At 38.5% G+C, this 21,571-nt stretch overlaps 3 protein-coding genes across 9 annotated transcripts in view; 1 reads left to right on the top strand and 2 right to left on the bottom strand.

The window, feature by feature from the left end:
* The window catches only part of tfeb (transcription factor EB), a 29,684-nt gene extending 15,415 nt beyond the window's left edge, over positions 1-14,269 (bottom strand). For 2 of the 3 annotated variants that reach the window (XM_086087986.1, XM_086087988.1), the window contains exons 1-2: positions 4,904-5,033; positions 2,741-2,816 (exon numbers count right to left, since the gene is read on the bottom strand). The gene's annotated coding sequence lies outside the window, so the exon portion shown is untranslated. Of the gene's footprint in view, positions 1-2,740; positions 2,817-4,903; positions 5,034-13,987 lie in introns of those variants that run through there. The other variant, XM_086087987.1, reaches the window with a different exon arrangement.
* A 302-nt stretch (positions 14,270-14,571) lies between these two features.
* On the bottom strand, positions 14,572-19,477 carry tmem183a (transmembrane protein 183A). 2 transcript variants are annotated; one of them, XM_086085988.1, is made up of 8 exons: positions 19,275-19,477; positions 18,784-18,873; positions 18,532-18,702; positions 18,297-18,456; positions 17,913-18,093; positions 16,796-16,876; positions 16,571-16,726; positions 14,572-16,439 (listed from the first exon to the last, which is right to left on the bottom strand). In XM_086085988.1, exons 1-8 carry the CDS (start codon positions 19,336-19,338, stop codon positions 16,260-16,262), a joined length of 1,083 nt encoding a protein of 360 aa, XP_085942114.1. In that variant the 5' UTR covers positions 19,339-19,477; the 3' UTR covers positions 14,572-16,259. The 2 variants fall into 2 exon arrangements, with proteins under 2 accessions (XP_085942114.1, XP_085942116.1); XM_086085990.1 differs by having other exon boundaries at positions 16,571-16,723.
* A 1,711-nt stretch (positions 19,478-21,188) lies between these two features.
* The window catches only part of ppfia4 (PTPRF interacting protein alpha 4), a 69,626-nt gene continuing 69,243 nt past the window's right edge, over positions 21,189-21,571 (top strand). For 3 of the 4 annotated variants that reach the window (XM_086086619.1, XM_086086618.1, XM_086086616.1), the window contains exon 1: positions 21,189-21,526. The gene's annotated coding sequence lies outside the window, so the exon portion shown is untranslated. The remainder of the gene's footprint in view (positions 21,527-21,571) is intronic. The other variant, XM_086086617.1, reaches the window with a different exon arrangement.

The raw sequence follows: 21,571 nt of genomic DNA, 5'->3' as shown, positions 1-21,571 counted from the left end.
TCTTCTATTTTTCTCTTGCTAATTTGCCGTTGTAGAGTATGGGCGAAATATTTGTGGTAATAATGAGCAGTTATTTGATTTGTTGTTTTTTAAACTCATTTGTCCCAAGGCTCCTCCTACAATTATGAAATGTGACTTTCTGTGTTATTATAGTCAGATTTACGCAACAAACGGAGTAGCGCATTCGCTGTGAAATTAGCTGCAAGACATTTTTTTAATTTATACTGGGAATCCTCGAGTTGCGGACGAGTTTTGTTCCTACTCTGGTGATGTAACCCGAATTTCCACTTAAGTCGGTTTTTACCGTTAAAGTTCATATTTAAATCAAAATACATTGTATACTTTGTACCGTAATAAAAAAAAAACACATTTGTGTGAACCGGAAGATGCCGGAACCAATATTTCGTGTTTCCGCACGGACATTCATTGCTGCCGGACGGAAAAGAGGAGCTAATGAAAACTTTGCAACACAGAAATGTGACGCGACTGATGGTAAGCTGACCTGATGGATGGACGCCCATTGCTGGAGGTAACAACAACATAACTTTAAATAACTTTAAAATGGCGTGATTACTGTGGGAAATTAACGAAAAAGTAAAGTAAAGTCGAAACGACGGAGGTTGCGTACGACGTAACTCGAGGACACCCTGTGTGTGTGTGTGTATATATATATATATATATATATATATATATATATATATATATATATATATATATATAAAAATTAGTTCAGCAATTCTTTCCCATATATGACGGCGTATATAAAGTTAAGATGAGGTTTAAAATCAGTAGCAATTTGCCCAAAAATATCTGTACAATAGCCTTTTTATTTGACCATGAATAACTCAAACATCTTCTAATTAGTAGCTTAACACTTTAGCTGTTTACAATGGGCACGCACTCCGGCAAGCCTCTGGCCAATAGTTTTCAGACTGGATTCGGGTTTGAATTTCCCGCCCTCTGTCTGTCACATGTGACGTCATGTGCGCAGTGTGTACGTGAAGAATGGAGTGTGCAGTTTCTTTTTTCGGGTACATGTGGCAGTAGTGAAATTCAATTTCCTGCATTGAGGATTTTAAGTTGGCAAGATGAGATTGAAATCTTTTTTTTTAAAGATTTATTGTCCTCATCCTGCCAACTTTAAATTTAATGATGCAGACTTTAAATCTCATCTCTTTTTCTCCAAAAGTTTGTTTGTAATTAGTCTTACCCTTTATGAGCTAATCCTGCTAATAAACTGACAAAACCAAGTAACAAATCATAACCTCTAACCTTGAACTTTGTGCATGGAGATAATAAACACATTATAAAATATTTAAATAGGTTAATTGGTGGGGGGACTGACTCATTTTTGTGTCATTTGACACATGCCAATGAATTTTAGTCATTTCATTTATATGCATTATATGTACCAGATTGTTGTAAATCGATCACAACTTCTTACAACTTTACTGCCCCTGAAAGTTGATATCATGATGACATTTACATTCCAGTCCTGCTGTTTATTTGTTTGTTATTGATATGCACAAGGAAGCAGAAAAACAGGATAAATAATTTAGCAGGAAAGGAAAAGAAGCCCACGGGCTTATATGAGCTGTCAAACACACAATTATGTAACTAGTGTGTGGCTTAAAGGCTCCGACTAAATGGTAACACACATCGACACACACAAAGTGGGCTATCGCTTCCTGAACTCATATGGTGACACACGGCTACCAGGCAATAGAACATCCCACACTGGCCTTCCCATTGCCAAGCATCCACCGGGGGAAGCAGGCATCTGTGACGCAGTGCAGGGACAGCACGACCATTGTGTGTCCGACGCTGTGATGTCACAAGCCCCGGCACTTCAAACACTGGGTGCCAGTGGGAAGACACGGAACGGAGGAAGCCGGGCTAAGGGGTCAACTCTGCACATTAGTCACCAACATGCATGTCAACAGAGGTGTGCAGACCATGGACAGTTGGACACCATTCTTTTTTTTTTCTTTCATATTTGAAAGTGTGCATAGACATACACTTGGGGGCAGTGTGGGGCCATGACACCTGTGCTCACAGATATGGTGTTAATATGTGTGTGTATTTTTAGACGTGTGCTATGCCAACCAAGGGCTTTTAGCAGCCAAAGGCAAAGGGGTAAAAAGTGTATAGACACGAACAGACACAAAGGTGGACCCTCTAAACACATGAAGAATAATTGGCGTGTAGTTTCAGAAAAGCTGAAAGTCCCAAAAAACACAAAGATAACATTGGAGTCAATCCGCCTCACTGCGCACACATTCACAATATGAGCAAGGACCAAAATAACATGCTTGCTTTCTCTGTTCTCCTTTTCAGGAACAACATTCTTTTGAAACATGCATTATTTTTTCTTCTCTTACTGTTGTGCACATGCGTGTGTCTGTGTTTGGTTTGAAGTGAGCCGATGAGCATGAACACAAAGTGTATTCAGTTTCAGGTAAATGTTTGGTAAGACAAATGTGACTCGGCTGGCACGGCAAATGTGACCTCACAAACACAAACAGCCATAGCCCTTGGTGACAAGAACACACCGAACATTCTGCATGAAGACAGACAGACACACAGCTCATGTTCATACTGTACACGCTTCCCAATATTGTCTTGGGGAATATAATGAAATGAAAGGTTTGGGCGATTATTATTAGCATTGGGAACATGCAGGCGCAGAATCAAAGAAGCCTTATGGTGATTCTACATTTGATGATTCAGACATATTTACCTTGTTAGAGAGGAAAAATAAGTTTGCAAACAGGAATGCGCTGCGCTTCTGCTGATGATGATCACATGGCTGGAAGCTGAAGAATGATGACGGCGATGATGGGACCAAACAAGAACAAAGAGAGAAAAGGGCAGAAAATATGCTTGGTTACAAAATGTAAATGTATGAATCAGTAGTTTTGTGGTACAAAGAACATTAAAAAAAACTTGGGCCTGCCAGATACAGTATACTGTTCACTGTTAGTGTTATATTAATGCTATTGCTGTTGTTGCAACTCTGTGGTAAAGATTTTTAATTGATATGAAAAAACAAAATATTACAATCAACCCAACATTTTCCAATTCCGATACTTAAGTCGCAGGATACCTTACTTAAATAGTACTTCATTTATATAGCGCTTTTCCGCCTTACATTTTGATTACTCGTTCGCCTAATGATGACACCGCAACTGGCAATTCGAACCCACAACTTCAGGGTTGCAAGACCACTCTACCACTGAGTCATGTCGCCTTAAGATACAAATATGTGAAATTTCAAGTCTGATCATTAAAAAATTATTGCAGTGGTTCTGAAATTAAATTTATTTGTAGCTGTTCACCATTTTAATGTATTTGTATTAATGATGCAAAATCATATTGCTGGTGTTAGGCAGAAACCTTGTACCTCCAAAATAGTCACTTTTCAGGAGACGCCAAGAACTCCATATTTGTTCAACTATTATCATTACATCATAAAAGATATCAAGCCATTTTAACACTAGGTTGGTCAATAATTTGTAAAAAAAAATACATAAATAAATAATACCATTGATGTGACATGGACAGTGGGAAGAATTTAGTGTCATCTAGTGCTGAACTAATAGACCTATGTAATATACATAGCGATTATTAGACCTACAATTATATATATTTAAAATTACGTTGACGTGAAAGAACACATTTTCTTTGCATATTATTGAAACTAATACATTTTTTTAATGAATGAACATTGAAAAATCGAAAAATTCTACACACTGTCCCTTATAATAAAAAGCTAGTAGAGCAGATGCAAGAGCATAGATTGGCAAAAGCATTATGAGTGAGTGACATGTTCAAATGGGGAACATACGGCAACAGGTGCACAACACTTAACAGACGCTTAACAGTGGAAGCATGAAATCAACAGACCATGGTTTCGTACTAAGCATCTACATTAAAGGTGAACATATGGTAAGGCAAATAGAGTATGAAGCTCTTCGGATAAAGTCGGAGTTAAATGTAAAAGTGGATTGGTGTACACGTGAACGTGTTGCAAAATGGTGTCTGCAGCGAGTTGAACCCTCTGCCTACGAACATAACAAATAGTCATACACTTTGCATGAAATTATCCAGATGAGCATTTATGCTAAACAGCATTCTCTAGGCCACCATAATTAAATAGCACAAATCTGCCAACATCAGTGAATCATAATATCACAATGCAAAACAAATGTCTATATTTAGTCCACCTCAAGTGAATGTGTAAACATTAGCTCCCACTAAGGCACAGGAAAAGTCAAAGATGATCATCATAACAAAGCAAAGTGCATCACTTCCCTTTTCTTCCCTTCAGTTATCACAACTCCCACTTTTGTCAGAGTTGAAGCAACTTCCTCTACAGACAACACAGGACAACAACCAACGTTGTAATACTTTTTTTTTCTCTAAAACAATAGGAGAACTTATCTATATATGTTTTAAAACAAGTAAGGTTGGGATTTTCTCTTTTTTGACTGAGAGTATGATTTTAACAGAATCGTGTCTAATTTAAAATGAAATGAAAACAACCATTCCTTGTGTCTAACCAAACTGGTTGGACACAAATTATTTTGCGAACATTTTGTGCAAAGGTAGTCACACTCAGATGACGAGATATACAACCTGTTGTAGCAAAAACGTTATTGCCACACGCTGTGCACTTGTGTGTTACAAACTACATATATTATTTTCAGGAGGTTGTTACATTCAAGTCATAGTCTTACTAACACAATTATTATATACCACCACATAGCAAGCAATAATGACAGGTGATCACATTGTCGTTTCTAAACGTGTTTCTGTTGTCTAGTTACCTTCGTGTCACTTCACTAGTAGCACAAAATAAACTTTCTTGCCAACTGCAGAATGTAGAAGCTCAAATTCTTACCGGCAAGTGTCCAACTAGCTCCGAATTAACACATCCATGTGAACGCTGCTCCTCCACGTGCCATCATTTTGCCTGCCGAGCTTCACAAACTCTCGCTCGCAAAAGCAAGTTGAATGGTTGTGTTGCCACCCCTCCTTCAACTGGCGGAGTTACAGTCACTATTCATCATCTTCCTCGCTCCTCGCTCAGTTTCCCCCTCCCACTCTTACTATTCCCCTATATTAGTCTGATAGCTGGAGTCAACAGGAATAACAAGAGGAACCTTGTCTAGAGAATTCATCCCCACTGTTTTTTTTTTGTTTTTACATCTTCTGCGGAAACTTCAGCCCCATTACTTGTGCGCACCCGATATAAGCACACACCACATTTAAGACACGCACAGCTTTACCAATACATAGGTCTGCTAAAATGATTTATAAATATATATTAGAATAACAAATACAATGCTAGAGGTGCTTCGCTGGGGTTACACAAATATCTGATGGGGCTATAGCCCCCATTAGTCCCCGATGTAGCGCCATCCCTGGGCTAGAGTCTGATTTAATGACTGCCATACAAACATGTTTTTTAATTGGACACACCATTTAAACATTCACAGCAAAGGGTGGGAAAATGATAAGAACCACAAGGGTAAAAATGTATTGGAATTAGTCGAGCCAATCCAATCAATGTGGCGAGACTGAAGGTGTTGGTTAAAGCAACCCTGCCCTATTAAAAGTACACACACAAACATGTGTTTTTGTGGTATTAGCTTTAAGAAACTTAATTTGTCTATTGCAGTGACTATAAGACAATCAGGCAACGTTTAATGGAGAAAATGTCATTTTAAGTGGCTATAAGTAATAAGATTAGAGAGCTCTGCAAGCAGAGGTGACAAATCCAGGTCCAGAAAGTAAAAACCCTGCCACAGTTTGGCTTTAGCCCTTGATGTTAGCTAGCTAGCTAGGTCCCTGGCAGGTAAACAAGAACCATGGGAGCTAGCTAGCTAGCACCTGGGGCTAAAGCAAAACTGTGGCAGTGTTTTTACTTTCTGGTCTTGGATTTGCCACCTCTGTCTGCAAGACAGCATAGTAACCCAATCTTAATCCGAATGCTTGACTATTTGCCAGAGGGGAATATGCTTGTGGTAAATTGGTAACTTGGTGAGTGACAAAAGAACACTGCTTGACACTAAAATAAATTAAAAGTTAAAAATAGTAAAAAAGAAAAGAAAAAAGAAAATTTCACTCAATCCGATGAAAATATATTTTAAGAAATCATCACCATCCGCAAACATCTATACAGGATGCCTATTGGTTAGCTGAGTGTCATGTTAAAAAATGTTTACAACAAAACTATGTAACCTGCCTACAGTATTTTGTGTCCATGAATACACACGAAGATTGGTATCAAAGTGCCCCTCCACGAGAGGTTGGCGCCTATCACAACAAAGACCAACATTTATAGGCCTGCATGGTTCAGCAGTACACGGCTGACAAACATGCCTTGTTTGTACACAAAGCATTCATCAGCTGGGCCAGCTCCAGTTCTCATAGTGCCTGCAGTGTATTTACAGGGTTATTTTGGTCTTGGGGCAGGACCCCTCCAGGCCCTCATTTTATTGGCTGGGAAACCTGCATTCCTGTCAATACCAGCCAATCCTAAAAAGAAAGTGGAGGCAGAGAAATCATCACTGACCAAGACAGTCTTGGACTCTTTTGACAATTGTTTTTTGTTTTTTTGGGCGGGGTTACCTCTCAACAATAATTATTCACTAATTTCTGTCATCCTTCACAAAAGCAGATTGATTACATTTTGTGTTTAATCAATGTACGATATTTGCAAACATCTGTTTTTACTTTGGAAAACAATAGCTGCTTTTCCACCAACAAGCCCAGGATCTTTGAGTTCTGTGAAAAGGGAGTTATTGGTTGTAAAAGTTCCACAAGGAACACAAGGACGATGTAAAAACAACAAACCATCAAATTTGACCAACCAATCAGACTTGGTCAGTGCAGCCCGGCCCCTCAAAGTTCCAGCCTGGCTCAGCAAGACTCTGCAGAATGTAATTACCCCGGAAAATGATGTTGGTGGAAGATCGCGCAAACCGAATTTTACCAAGGTAAATTGAAAAGTTCTCCAAAAGTTCCGGTGGTGGAAAAGCCCCTAATGACCGAACCAGTAACTGAATCAAAAAAGTTGGTGAGTACAACAATCCCCATTTTTTTAATGATTTTTTTATGAATAAAGTTTGAGTCTCAGCTATTTGGTAAATGGCCACTTGCAAGGCTCAAGAAGGGCTACGCAATTGAACAAAATTCAATTACAATTTCCATTATTAGTACTGCACAATTACAAAATCAGCATAATAAAAGGATTATTGATACTAATTTTGAGTTGTTTAAATTAATACATTTGCACCTTTTTTAAATTAAAAAAATAATAAATGTAATAATTGTTTATCCGTCCAAAAGAACTTGCATAATAATAGTGTTTTGGAATTGTATTTGTCTTAATTAATATTTTTTTAAGTGTAAAGATTTTCTTGTTTTGTATACCAAAAAATAAATGATGGTCCTCATCGTGATTTCGATTATTACCAAAATAATCGTGATTAATATGTTCTTCATAATCGAGCAGTCCTAGGCTCAAGTACACTTTAAATGGGTTTCTCCCATTTTTGCCCTGGGCAATTTCCCCCACAACATCAGGATTTAATGATGCGTTAACTGTGAACTGTTATGATATTAACCAAAGTTACCGATTATGGTTTCATGGATGTTTTAAGGAAATTGCAGGTAAAAAATAAATAAATAAGAGCACAAACAAGAACTGGCTTTAATTAGAAATTAGCCAAACCTCATTACGTTTACTGTCAAAAAACAAATTATTTCCATTCAGAACGTATCCAGTGTCCATGATTAACACTATGTAAACAAATGGAGAACTACGAACGAGCCTGTGTCAGAAAGAGACCATGTGCAAGAACCTGCGAAGCCACCCTGCAGCATTTCTCTCTGCATGGCTGAGAGTCACCGTGACGGCCAAATGGAATGGGAGGCATTTTTCAGATCACTTGGCAGATAAGGCTCACACAAAATGAATGCCATTCACTCTTTGCTGCTTTGTTCCTAAATGTGTTGAGAGCTAATATCCACTTAATATAAAGACAGTGTTTGCCTCTTGAAACAAAAAAATCTGTGTGTGCTCATCACAGATAGAAAGCCTTGAAAAGTGTGTCTCTTTCTTAAATTAAAAGAACATCGGCCAGTCATCTCAGAAATGGCTTGAGTTAGTCTGCGTCACATGATATGACAAGTGAAATCCAAGTATTTCCTGACCTAGCGACACACACCCATGAATCATCGGTGGACCATTTCAAAAAGTGCTGATTCTGCTGTATGCGGGGAAAGAAGCGACTTTCTTTGAATGTTCTACCACCAAAACTAAAGATTGGCAGGGTAGCAAAAATGTAATTCAGAGAAAACGACGTTCAATGTAAGTAGAAGTGCAATTCTCGAATAATCGCGGGCCTTAAATTAAATTAATAAATTAAAGAGAGCCACAAACACATATCAAATCACTGCAAGTCAGACCCCGTCTTCTCTCGCCCAAAAACAAGTTGTGTAAGGCAGAGGCTACAGTCTGCAAATCAAAAGAGGATATGAGACAGTAGAAATGAGCTAAGATGGGGAAGTGGAGTCACACATTCAGCACATGCCCCGAAATATCCCACCCACACTCACCTCTGCTAGATCATGGGTCGTCTTGTTAAATATCACATGCCAAGCTGTCATTCCGCCGGGTTTCTAAGAAGCACCGTTTCGTGACATACTCACTGTTTTTTGTTCAAGTCGAATCCAGTAAATCACGCAAGATGCTTCCTCGCCTTGTCACGAAGCGGAAAAAAACCAGTCCCTATCCATATGGCGGGTGAACTTGTATTTACGCACACCTGATGCTCTTTCACACTAGAGTACATCGGTCCAAGATGGCCTCTGTGTGTTTGCATGGATGCTTCTGTTTACTTGAGGAAAATTAGCCCCATCGCCAACACTTACAGGCAAACACAAGCCCAATGAGGCTGAAATATGACCACTCACGCGAGCACACTTTTCCACATGCATTGCGCACATGCTTGCCCTCGTTTGTACACTGTTGACATGTGTCACACTATGACCCAACGCCTGACAATGATACAGTAGGGTCGGCATCATTTATACTTTTTCTGCCCTGGCAACCATCCGTTGACGGGTGCTGATGGTCATTCTATGCTGTCGCAACATTCAAAGAACATTCACTGCCATTGACGGCTGTAGACGTCAAAAATTAAATTGAACTATTTCTATTAGTTTAACATTTTTCCCACTTTTGTTAACAAGAGTATGAAAACCTAGAAAAAAATGTATTGTACATTTAGAACAGATAGAAAATGTGTGATTAATCGTGAGTTAACTATTGAAGTCATGCGATTAATTACAATTAAAAAATAATAATCACCTGACGCCCCAAATTTTTTATAATCTTTTCTTTTTCTATTTTTCAACACCAAAAAAGATTATTTTAAAAAACGTCTAGGTTTTCATACTCTTGTTAACAAAAGTGGGAAAAAATGTTAAACTAAAGAATTGTTTACGTCTATAGCCGTCAATGGCAGTGAATGAGTTAATAACAGACATGTAGGCTATGCTTTTCTACAAGACATAAACCATCAAGCATTAGTGGACAGGGTGGGGAGGGAGGGGCGCACACCTCGAGCCCTGCAGACCCGTACCGGGCCACGGACTGGTGTGAGAAATACATCTGGGCTGGGGGAAAAAAGTCAACCAAGTCGACATGTTTCTACACGAACTCTATATCTATCTATATATATTTTTTTATATATATATATGATCACAGTTGTAAAACAAAACACTATCTCAAATTATTTTTCTACATTGAAACGAAAAGAAAATCTATTTATCTGTTCCAGCCGACCTCCCCCCTACCCATTATTAAATAAATAAATAAATAAAATGTGTTTTTAAGTGAAAACTACTCTGTGATATTGTACTTTATGAAATCAAAGTTTTGATAGCACTAAAACCATGCCCAACAACGCTAGATGTTAGCATACCAATGGCCTTTAGCATTGTTTGTTAGCATTAAGCTAAGTGGGCTTTTCCGAAGTCATAGCTATGTGGTAATTTTAAAACTTTGTTTTTTATTTATTTGACAGTAAACTTCAGCTGGTAATGCCATTAAATAGCTTGAAGCATCTTTTTTGATGACTTGCTCAATATTTGCTAAGCCGCTGCTTATTGTGAAATGAGCTGAATTGAGTTCACTGCCACTAATACAGCAATTATCTCAAGTTTGCGCTCACAAGTCAAAGCACAAAATTGGCCGAATGATATCTCATATTTCGAAAAGCTCTTGTTTACAAAAAACTTGTTTGTATCTCAAGGTAATGTATTCAGGACATTTCTCCGACTGACCAAAAATAGTCAAAGAAATTTAAAACGCAAATCTTCATATCATATTTGCTTAAATAGTCAGCCAGGTATTTATTTGTACAATGTTAGAAAATGATCCACAGACAGATTATTGATCCAATAATGTACACAAATGCCTCACAAAAGTGTTCTTTTATTCTTTTCTTGGTTTATTTCCCTAGTGCGGAACAGTTGGAGATGCAAAGTACTTTGTCCTTGCTCAAGTTTTTGCACCGTCGACCCCGATAGACACGCCTGCCTAAATGTGATCGAAGCAGACAAGCAGGATTGCTCTAGCGAAGTTACATCTATTCAAATTTGCTGTGTATTTTATTAACCAATATATTTGTTTCTTTTTCAACCCAGTTCGGTTTGATTAGTCTAAACAAGTGCAGGCTTGGTGCGTGAGAATTTCCTCTAGCATTTAACTCAAATTTTAAGTGGGAGTGTTGATACCATCTCTGAAATGCAGCCCCCCCCCCTCCCCCATGGAAGTTGTAGGCTTTTTGTCTTCCGTCTCATCATTTGGCTTTTTCTCCTTTCCAAAGTCATTTTTTTGTTACTCATTTTTCCATTCCACTCAATTTATTTTGTTACTATTGTATCGAGACAAGCTGTACAGAGGCACCTAATTTTCAAAAGTAACTTTTAGTAACTCTACTAAATAATTACCTTCTTCTGTCTCTGGCCCAGGGACCGATGTCGGTCCACGGCTCTGTGTTTTGAGGAGCGCTACTCTGGTAAAATAGCAAAATGAAAAACCAGCCCAATTTTTTAACCAACCCTCCTCCATGTGCTCTTTGGGATCCAACACAATTGGAGTAAATAATGACGTAATAATAATTCCATACTGTATTTAGTAAATTTACTGGCGACACTGTCCTGAGCTATCATGTTGTGCTATTTATGTAAAGGCACTGCAGCGCAGATCATCGGCTGCACCCGTTGATGGACATTTACGCTGCCTCAGCCAAACAAACATCATCCTCAAGGACAACGGTCACCCCGGCAGTTAGCTGTTTGACCCGTTGCCCTCAGCAAGGAGCTGCAGGCATACAGCAAAAGACAAACGGACTTTTTCCCTAAAAGCATCTACCACCTGGAATTGGGGTGATAAAGATAAAATAATTATGGAATCGCTTATTGTATTCATTAATCATGCCATCGATTGATCAAATACTTCCTTAAAAATTAAATTTTGCCTTCTTTCATTGCAAATTTATTTATTTTTTGATGAATGCTTATTAACAGATTTTTTTTGGTTTAGGTGGTATTATTTATGATTAAACAAAACCAAGTAAATAATAACTACTAAGATATTCAAGATATGATAAATAATTATTATATTTTGAATTGTTACTTATTTTGCATTTCGCAGAGTATAATTTGTTTTTATTGACTTTTCCAGGGTTATTTCTCAGGGTCCTTTAATTTAGTTTGTATTTATTTTATTCAAGTGCAGTACATTCTTATGTTTGAGGTGGAATTTATGTAACTCACATGTTTGGAATAAGTGGGTCATTTAGTTTCTCATACCTACTGTTGATGACTATTATACCGGACTGATATCGGTATCGGACAGTACTCTAGGCTGCTATATCGCTATCATATTGGAAGTGAAAAAGTTGTATAGGGACATCTCTTGTCTTATTTTGATGAAATACAAAAAATAATCATTCTTAGGGGTGTGAATTGTCTCGTACCTGGCGATTCGATCCGTATCACAATTCGATTAATCATGATACGAATCTATAAGTCCATTATTGCGATTTTTTTTTATTGAAATTTTTGAAAATACTCCTCAGTAGTGATAGACAAATGAAGCTTCATGAAACACTTGTGGTATTGTTTGACTCCTCTAGATGGCACTCTTGGTTTAAATGGGCCAGCTAGCTAGCTAGCTAAACAGCTAACCAGACAGACAGACAAATGAAGCTTTATGAAGCACCTGTGATATTTTTTTGCTCCTCTAGATGCCACTCTTGGTTTAAAAGCTAACCTCAAGTAAGATGTTTTGTTGAATATTTCCATCAAAAATTTATGTTTAAAAATCGATTTGGCCGCATATTGAATCGATACGAGAATTGTGCACGGTAATATCGCGATATATCGCAGAAACTATTTATTTATTTATTTTAACACCCCACCCCTTATCATTCTGCTTTCATAAAGAGCTACAAGAGAGGGTGATATCAGAGTATTTGGACAATTTTAAACAATGACTCTAAACGATTAATTAATTATCAAAACGGTTGTCAATTATGACGATCGATTAGTTGTTGATTAATAGATTAACTGTGACACCTCTTGTTTATTTGAGAGGACAACACATACATTAAATAAAGAATGGTGTATATAACAGCAAAAGTCACTGTTTGAGGAATTACAGTAATTTAGAACCTAATATGAATTTAGTTTTAAGCCGGTCTAATGGATGGAATTCCTACAAAACAAGAGAAACCACTAATTATGTGAAAAAGTGACAGAGGCATATGATATTTTTAGAAGATTTGACCCCCCCCCCCCTTTTTTTTTTTTAAACAAAGCATTATGAACAGAAGAGCAATATGGGCACGTCTGAATAAAATTGATGTTCCCTGGGGCATAATTGTTCTAAGCAGAGCTGAACCAGCTCTTGTGCAAGCGCATTGGCAACTTTTGCCCGCAGGCCTTCAGTAAACAACAGACGGAAGTTTTAAAATCTAAGTTTCACATTTGATCTTTTGCCACAAAGCATTACAGACAATGCATAAGTCACCAAAAAACACAACAATGCCGCAGTGGTCAACTGAAACTTCCCGAAAAACACAACTTACTGTAAATACAGATTTACTTACTACATATTTATTTATAAACAAGATATCCTTACTGCTCTCATCCATCCACCATTTCTGCGTAACAATCTAATTCCTCATCGTCAAATCTGTAAAGTCGACGTCACTTTTGTTCTAGTTTTAAACTATACGGGAGAAATCCATGATGTCATTGTTCTTGGAAACCGCAGAAGGAAAGAGCAAAAATGACATTTCCACGATGCCATTTAAACCATATATTCTCAAGAGTCTAGAATGGCATGGTTCATGATTAAAGTCTGAGGGCAAAGAGGAGACCTACTGGCACCGTGCACAACTTACCGTAAGTTGCAAGTACTTGAGTAGGCAATATAGTTTATGTAGTCACAGCTTATACATAGCAACACAGCCCGGGGCTTAGGTGTTGTTACTGATACTGGGCTGGCTTCAGCTCAGAAATGGCAAGCGGCTGACTCTCAATGAGAGAGGAGGGAGGGCAAGTAGTGCATTTTCAAATGACAATTTTTTATTTATTTAAGAGCTGAGTCAAAATGACATTCCAACTTTTTTTTTTTTAATCTATGTTGACAATAACAGAGTATTACATTTTAAAAATATATTTTAAATAGTTTTATGAAATGTATGGAACTGATCGGAGCATCTTAAAGTTAATGCACGTGTCTGTCTTTTCTATGCAAATACAACACAGAAATACAAACGCAAACCACATAAAAAATAAAATGAAAAATAAAGACGCACACAAATGTACTTAAAATACGTTTTGACGCTGGTGTCGGTGTTGTTTTAAAAGTGAAGTGTTGGTGAAATGTCACACTTACCAGCACTGAAGGTCAGATAGAAAGAACGCAGTTAAGAGTAGCTTGGCGACAACTTCTCTGGTGCACTCCACAGAAAGGAAACAGAAACAACTTCAACCACAAACACAAAAAAGCAAACAGCTGCGATTTGTCAAGTTATCGGCGCCCCGGAAAGATTATATATCTCGCCACTTCCACATGTTGCTACGCAGCGTGCAATGTTTTGACCGTCGAGCTTTGGTCGCCTGTGCGCGCGCCTTCTGTCACCTGTGCCGTCACCAATGGCATCGTTCTTGCGGGCTTCTGGGTAATGTAGTTCTCGCCGAAAAGCAGCCGGAAATGACTATTATTAGACAGTGACGAGAGAATTGTTGTCTACGAAACGAGGGAACAGGTCAACCAGCTAGACCAAAAACAGAGGCAAATTGGTTTATATATAGCTTAAGTGCCTCCAATATTATGTAATCATAACTTAGTATATATTATATTCTTCTATATGACTTCATAATAACTACTATGAGCCTTGATAGGATAAATAATAAGATTCCCCCCAAAGCTTTTGTAACAGTGGACAGTACCATATTGGACTCCAACCATGACTTACATCAGCTTGAATTGGTTTATGAAAGGTCTTAGTGGTCATTTTATAGACATTAAATTACTAATGGCATACACTATCAACAATTTTGGGGTCACCCTGACAGAGCAAGTGTGTGTAATCGTATAAATATGTACATGCACATTTCATTTATACAGTATGTAGTTTCAAAAAACATAGACAACCTCAAAGTTTTCACTTTAGAGTGTTATATGTGCCACCATTTATGCCTACAATTATAAAGACTCAATGCTCATGAATGGGAGGCTTTTTGGCAAAAAAAAAAAAATGTTTTTTACATTCACCAGACTGCGGTGTACCTAATGTGTAAAGCACACACTGTACTGAAACAATTAGTTATGCCTAAATGCAAAATGTCAGAGAAATCGGATGTGCTTACAGTACCGCGTGTTACCACAAGAGGGAAGTCAATACTGTACTGTCAGTCCTGTTTCAAACAAAATATTGTATTAAAAATCAGTATGGCAATCAAATAGGGCATTTTCCTTTTTTATTAATTTCAAGACAATTAATAATTAGGGGAGAAAATAGTTGATCCCAACTAAAACACTCAACTATCATCTACTACCAAATGTCTCTACAAGTCTACACTGAGCATTATCAGATGATGAGACACCATGTTTTTTTTTAAAGCTGCAGAATAATTCTGATTTAATCATTTTTCTGAGGTAGCGCCTTCCCTCCACTGCACATTAAGATCAAGTATGTGATATGTATAATTCAACATTCAATACGCTAAACACAAGAGTATTACAGTGGTGGAAGAAAGAGACAAAGTTAACACTCCAAGTTTGTGTGTGTCTCCAAGATCAAGATATCGGACATAAATATTCTCACCGGCCACATCACATCATACATTATGAGCATGTCTCGAATTAAATAACCTAAGAACTCAAATATGGTTGGACAGATAAAACAAATCAATACATGTGGCTGGAAAGAAAATACTAATTCAATCAACATTGTTTTGAATGTGAGTAACTTCTGAAGTGCAAAACATGAGTGGTAGCCAAGTACCCATACATAAGAAATGCAATGGTCCTCAAATTGTAGCGCGTTACATCTATTACAAAAATAAAAATTGACATAATTTAATTGCCACATTAAGTTTTCTGCCAAGAACCATACAGTGAAACATTTAGCCGATTATTGAATGCCAATCATTTTACTCAAGCTTTTAATGAACAGGCTTTTTTTTTTCATGCTCAATTGTAAGGCCTGATTAGCAAACCCAAATAATGTAGGTACTATGATGTGACGGTGAACTTCACTGAGAAATCTACTGCTCCAAAGCATAAGTGGTCACTACTTCCCTACCATTAAAAGGATGTGGATGGGGGTGGGGGCTGTTTAGTGTGCATGCAGCATTAGTGCAACTTGACTGAATTCACTCCGCCAGTAATCAGTTGGCCTTGTATTATAAGTAGCTATTTAAAAAAAAAAATGCTACTGGTTAAAGCGGATACTGGAGGGTGGTACCATCTTAAGTTATGTGTCGTGGCCTTCTACACTAACCAACAGTGATTCTTGGATTTGAAGTGAGTTTTGGGAGGCCATTTTTATTTACAGATTATTGGTCAGTGCGTGTAGTCATGAGGTTAGAACAAATTTCTCTTGGGCGAGCAGCAAGATAATAGTCAGGATTCTGCTGTAGTAACAGCAAGCCTTTTATGTTTACTGTGACAAAGGGTACTGTGGATGCCACCAGTCCACAAGCTTCACACTGTGTACAGGATCCAGCACAACCTGCATCCCGCCATGATCGCCTCTTTTCCTCCCTCTCTGGATCGGCGAGTCCTGGAACATGAGACGAACGCGGTGATGGCGCATGTCTGTGCTGACGTTGATCGTGAACTACAACAACAGCAATAAATGTCACGTTAGAGGGGGTAACATCTTCCCAGGGTTTTAGTAGCCTTTGTCATGGCAACAGCAAAATCTAAATATTTCGGTAAGTGTCAAAACAGAGAGATTATCAGACAAACCAGGCTAAGTGTCATGCCCATGACCACAGGGGTGAAGATGAAGTTGAACGTTGATACTTGAAGCATGTAACAGTCCGAGTCCGAATTTCGGTGGACGTCTTCATACTGTTTAGGCTTGTGCAAGGGCCTTGCACGGCCGTTCTTCGTGTTTCCCTGCTAGGGAGCAACAATGATGATTAACTCCTGTTGAGCATCGGTGTAGATGTTTTAGACAAAGCTCATTACCTGTTTTAAAAACTTGAAGTTGAACTCCCACAATGCTTCTGGTCGAGTCCCAGTCACCTTTTTCACCCAGAACAATAAACACTGCAGATGATAACAAAATCACATATTCACTCCAATGAGATACTGTAGATGCTAAACGTTGTTGTCACTTCCACAGTGGAAACTGTAAAGATGAAAGTGTCTTAAGTAGAATAATTCAAAAAAACTAAAAAATTGTCATGGATACACCTCGTCTTGCGAGACCTCAACTTCAGCTCAGCGAGTCCCTGAAAAGATTACCTCTACAAGTGTGCGTTTTTTTGTTTTGTTTTTGCAACACCTCCAAATGCCAGTGATGGCAACGAGGAGAAATATGACTCTAACCATACAAATTGAAATGTAACAATGTGATTAAAGGTTCATGACAAATTAACCCTCCCGACACTTTAACCCGGGGGGTTAAAGCAACCTAAAACAGATTAATCTCCAGGAGTTAAAGGGTCCTAGGAGAGATTATACCCCCCAAATATTCAGCAATTAATTATCTGCTTTCCCCCCGCCCAAAAAATTTAATTTTTTTTCGACACCACTCTAGACGTTCTACAGGTGTGTTATTTGTTTATTTTATCTATAAAGGAAGGGTTATGGTTTTGGGGGTAGAGGGGGTAATTTGGCCTAGAGGGGTATAATCTGTCCTAGGACCCTTTAACCCGGGTTAAAGCGTCAAGGGGGTTAATCTGTCCTGTTACACCTGCTACAGTTAATACAATATGATGACAACTGACAATATATTATTTCTAGCATTAATAAATGCTTGTCATATTATTAAATGTAGTTAACTTATTTTTATACAATTGTAGAGAGCTAACAATATTAAATGGTTTACGATGGCAGCAATTTAAGAATCAGTTTTTGACTAATTATTTAAATTTCCATGATTTCCTATAATTAAAATTGTTTTACAATCCTAACAAATAAGAGATTGACCAGCATTCTGCCAAGAATGAGGGTCCACCTTCTACTGTACATCAATTCAATTGAGTAAAAAACAGTCAATTAAACTATAAACAGAAATAGTAAAAATCAGCAGGAAAAAACCCTTAATACTGCCTGAGAGCAAACTGACATGGTCATTTACCTTAGAATTGAGCAAAGTTGTAGGTGTAGATTCCGGCAGGGCTGGAATTTTGGACACACGTGAGCTGAACGGCTCGTACAAATGGAAGAGGGAGCGAATCACACGGGCCCTGAGACTGCACATTCTGCCAATGCAATCAGGCTGGAGACGAAATGGCAGGTCAACATCCATCCGGTAATGTCTTTAAATGAAAGAAATTATAGGAGGGGGGATATCAGGTATGTTGTTATACTTGAGCCCCAACGCTACGCATCTCATACTCTGGAAACACTGCCAGATAATTTGATCAACCTAAATGCTATCTAATAATAAAAAAACAAAAACAATCAGAGACTTTAAAAGATGAATGTGCGCTATAAAGTCAATGGGATTAAACTAGCACACCTTCTGTATAGCCTGGTCCAAAAAACTGCAGTGCATGTGACCATCCATGCGTTCCTACAGATTAGTGAGAATCTGCATACGTCTTCAGGTCGAATATAGGAGGAAAGCACAAGCCAGACGTCTACTGGATACTCGTGTCCATCACTGCTTTCACTGCTCTCTGGAAGTACACAAACTGCGTAAATAAAACAAACCTGCTTCTCACTTTTTCTTCCTCCACACAGTGATATCATACCCTTTCTCCTTTTGCTCTTCTTCTTATGGATCACTTTAGTTTCACTGTCACCATCTTCCTCTGCGTCTGGGTCATCACTGTTGTCCAAGCTATCTATTTTGATGGTACCAGCAGACGAAAGGACTTCTTCTACAGCACCATGAGATGCTTCCAGCCCACACAGTAATTTGACTGAATGATAAAGTGCTTAAACTTATCAGTTCAGATGCAAAAGCTTGGAAAAAATGTGTGCATCAGTTAGCGTATAGTTACCTTCTTTTTCGACTGCATTTGCAACAGCCTTTTTCACCCTACCAGACTTCACAACGGCCGGATCGGCGTCAGCATAATCAGCCACAGTCACTGAGGAACAAAAAATGCATAGTCATGCCGCATATTTCTTAAAGATAACATGCACAAGCCACTAATGCACTAATCCAGTATGGAAAGAGAATGGTAACTTTAATTTATAAATAATAAGTGCATATAATTGATAATCATCGACTGATGCGGTTAGAACTTACAGGCACGTATGACTCTTACACCATGCTATTTGTCCAACTTTCAAAAACAACAACTCACGTTTGTATCGATGCAATGCACACACTGAAAATTGTGCATAACTTAATTTGTAAAACATGTCAGGATAACCTAATACTCATAAAAACTCGGATGTATTAAAGTAAACAAGCCCATCATTATTTCTGAAACACAGTTGAAGCAGAGGACGAGCCAGCTTGTTGGCTATAATGAAAAAGACCTACCTGATTCCGAGCAAACGTCCCCAGCCCTAAATTTCAGCCGTTTTCTGTTCCCTTTCTTGGGCATGTCGATACTAATGTTCTGTGGACGCTTAACGTGGCTGTGAATCCAGCCATTGCTCTATGGCAAGCTGGAACAGAGAAAAAGAAAAAAGAATGAGAGAGATATTGAAAATAACACCGCCAGGATCTTCAGCCATCATGGAATGACGAAACTTTCGTCACGAAAGATGGCAAGTATCGCGAGAATACAGTTGCCTCATTCAGGAGGCAGTGCTGCTTTGCTGACCTCTATCGGCGAAATACAGCTTAAACGTTATTTATTTAAAGTTAAAGTTATTATTAATTATCTATGTTTATTTCATTAACTTTATTTATTTATGTATTTATTTATTTTGGACGTAGCGCAATGGCCAACTGGTCAGCACATCCGGGCCTGAATTAAAAAAACATGCAGGGTTGCCCCTGAAAATAGAAGCGCTTGCAGAAGATTTATGGAAATAGTGTTTCATATTGATACATATATTTTTCCTAACTTGTTGCTTGATGAATTGGTTTGCATGTGCAACAACAAAACCGATTGTAGCTATAGTCTACTCTTGTGCCACCATTGCTGTGACGACATTTTCCATAGCAGCCATTTTAGAATGGCTGTAGCTTGTATATCAGTCCTTCTCAATTATTTTTTTGTTACAAGGAAGAAGAAAATATTTATTGTCCCCCCACCCCCAACTCTCCGCTACGACTATAAATAGTATAATTTGTCTATAAAGATAAATAAACAAAATAAGTAGGCCCTATGCCTTTTGTAAGTCTGCTAATACTCCTTGCGTATTCTCTGACAATGAATGTGCCACTGCCAACTACTGTAATGGATGTGCAATTGCACAAGATTCTAGTGAGGCCAAAAAAATAAATAAAACATATATATATATATATATATATTTTAAAAGGACCCCTTCACCACAACCTCACCCTCGCTGGCCTGCCCCCGTTTTGAGGAGTAGGCTACTGTTTATCAAAGTGTTAGACAATGGAATAATTATAACATGTCTGCTTGTTTAACAGTTGTACTGGGTTCAAATCTCAGCTCCTGCCCTTCCTGCATGTATTTTTTCCAGGTATAGAAGGCCTACTGGCTTTCTCTGACATTCCAAAATAACTCAAATTAGGTTAATTGATTACTCTAAATTCACCATATGTGAATGCGAGTGAATGTGTATCTCAATTATTTGTTTATGTGCAATTGGCTGAAGACCAGTACCAACTGCCTCATGCCCAGACACCTGGGAAAGGCTCCAGCTCGACCCTCGTGAAGATAAGCAGAAGAGCAACGGAATGGATGCATTGACGGATGAAATTGGTAACAATGTCATTTATTAGGGTTCCATTCCATTTAAGTTTAAGACAGTCAGGCCCTTGCTATTACACAATAAATACTTTATACAACTTTAGCCTAAAGGAGCTGTTTTTATTGTATTTTATGGTTGGTTGGTGAGGTCATTGACATTTTCCCACAACACTGTATAGTATTTGAAGTATGGCACACGTTAGAGCCGTTAAAACCAAAATAGACTTGCAATATCATCCTTTTATGACTTCCATTACAAACGCATGACATGATCTCATTTTCATTGAAGAACCTGCAGGGAGCGCAGTGCATCCAAGTGTGCAATCATGCACAGTAATAATGAGCGTGTGTGGTGATGATGGAGCTACTGGGACATAGTCATGCAACTAGCGCTGCACAAGTATACGTTCATGGTTCACCCATGAAACAAGAAGCAGACGACCAACTTGACCTTGTAAGTGCACATCATATACGGTAGCCGTGTTAAGTGTAAGTGAGGATTGTGTGGGTGTGGGTGTGGGTGTGTGTGTGTGTGGTGGGAGGGGATGGAAGCAGAGAAGGCGGGTGCAGATAAGACTCTCTCTCTCACACGCACACGGCAACACACATACATACACACACACATTGACTGGCTCCTAGAGCGGATCAGACGTTCTGTCACGGATCTATTCTAGTATTTTGGAATTGTTACGTACTATGATCTCCGCCTTGCTCGTGGACACCGCCCCTCCGAGCGGTCGCGCGCCTGAACTGTCAATCACGTCACGCCGGGTTTGGTACATGTGAGCGAGGGAGTGCATGGCGAGCCGGCTAGGGCGGTTCTGCACACGGGGAGAAACGACGGTGGTTGACAAGGATGAAAGGTCGACAGTTATTATAGCATCATTTCGATCACCCTGAATAGGTAAGATGATCGATGCACTATATGGATGAACACACTTGGCGCGTA

This window comes from Leptonotus elevatus, chromosome 10, assembly GCF_054856555.1.
Source record: "Leptonotus elevatus isolate MCC_2025b chromosome 10, RoL_Lele_1.0, whole genome shotgun sequence".
In the NCBI taxonomy this organism is placed as follows: domain Eukaryota; kingdom Metazoa; phylum Chordata; class Actinopteri; order Syngnathiformes; family Syngnathidae; genus Leptonotus; species Leptonotus elevatus.
This window is presented reverse-complemented; position numbering and strand designations above follow the sequence as displayed.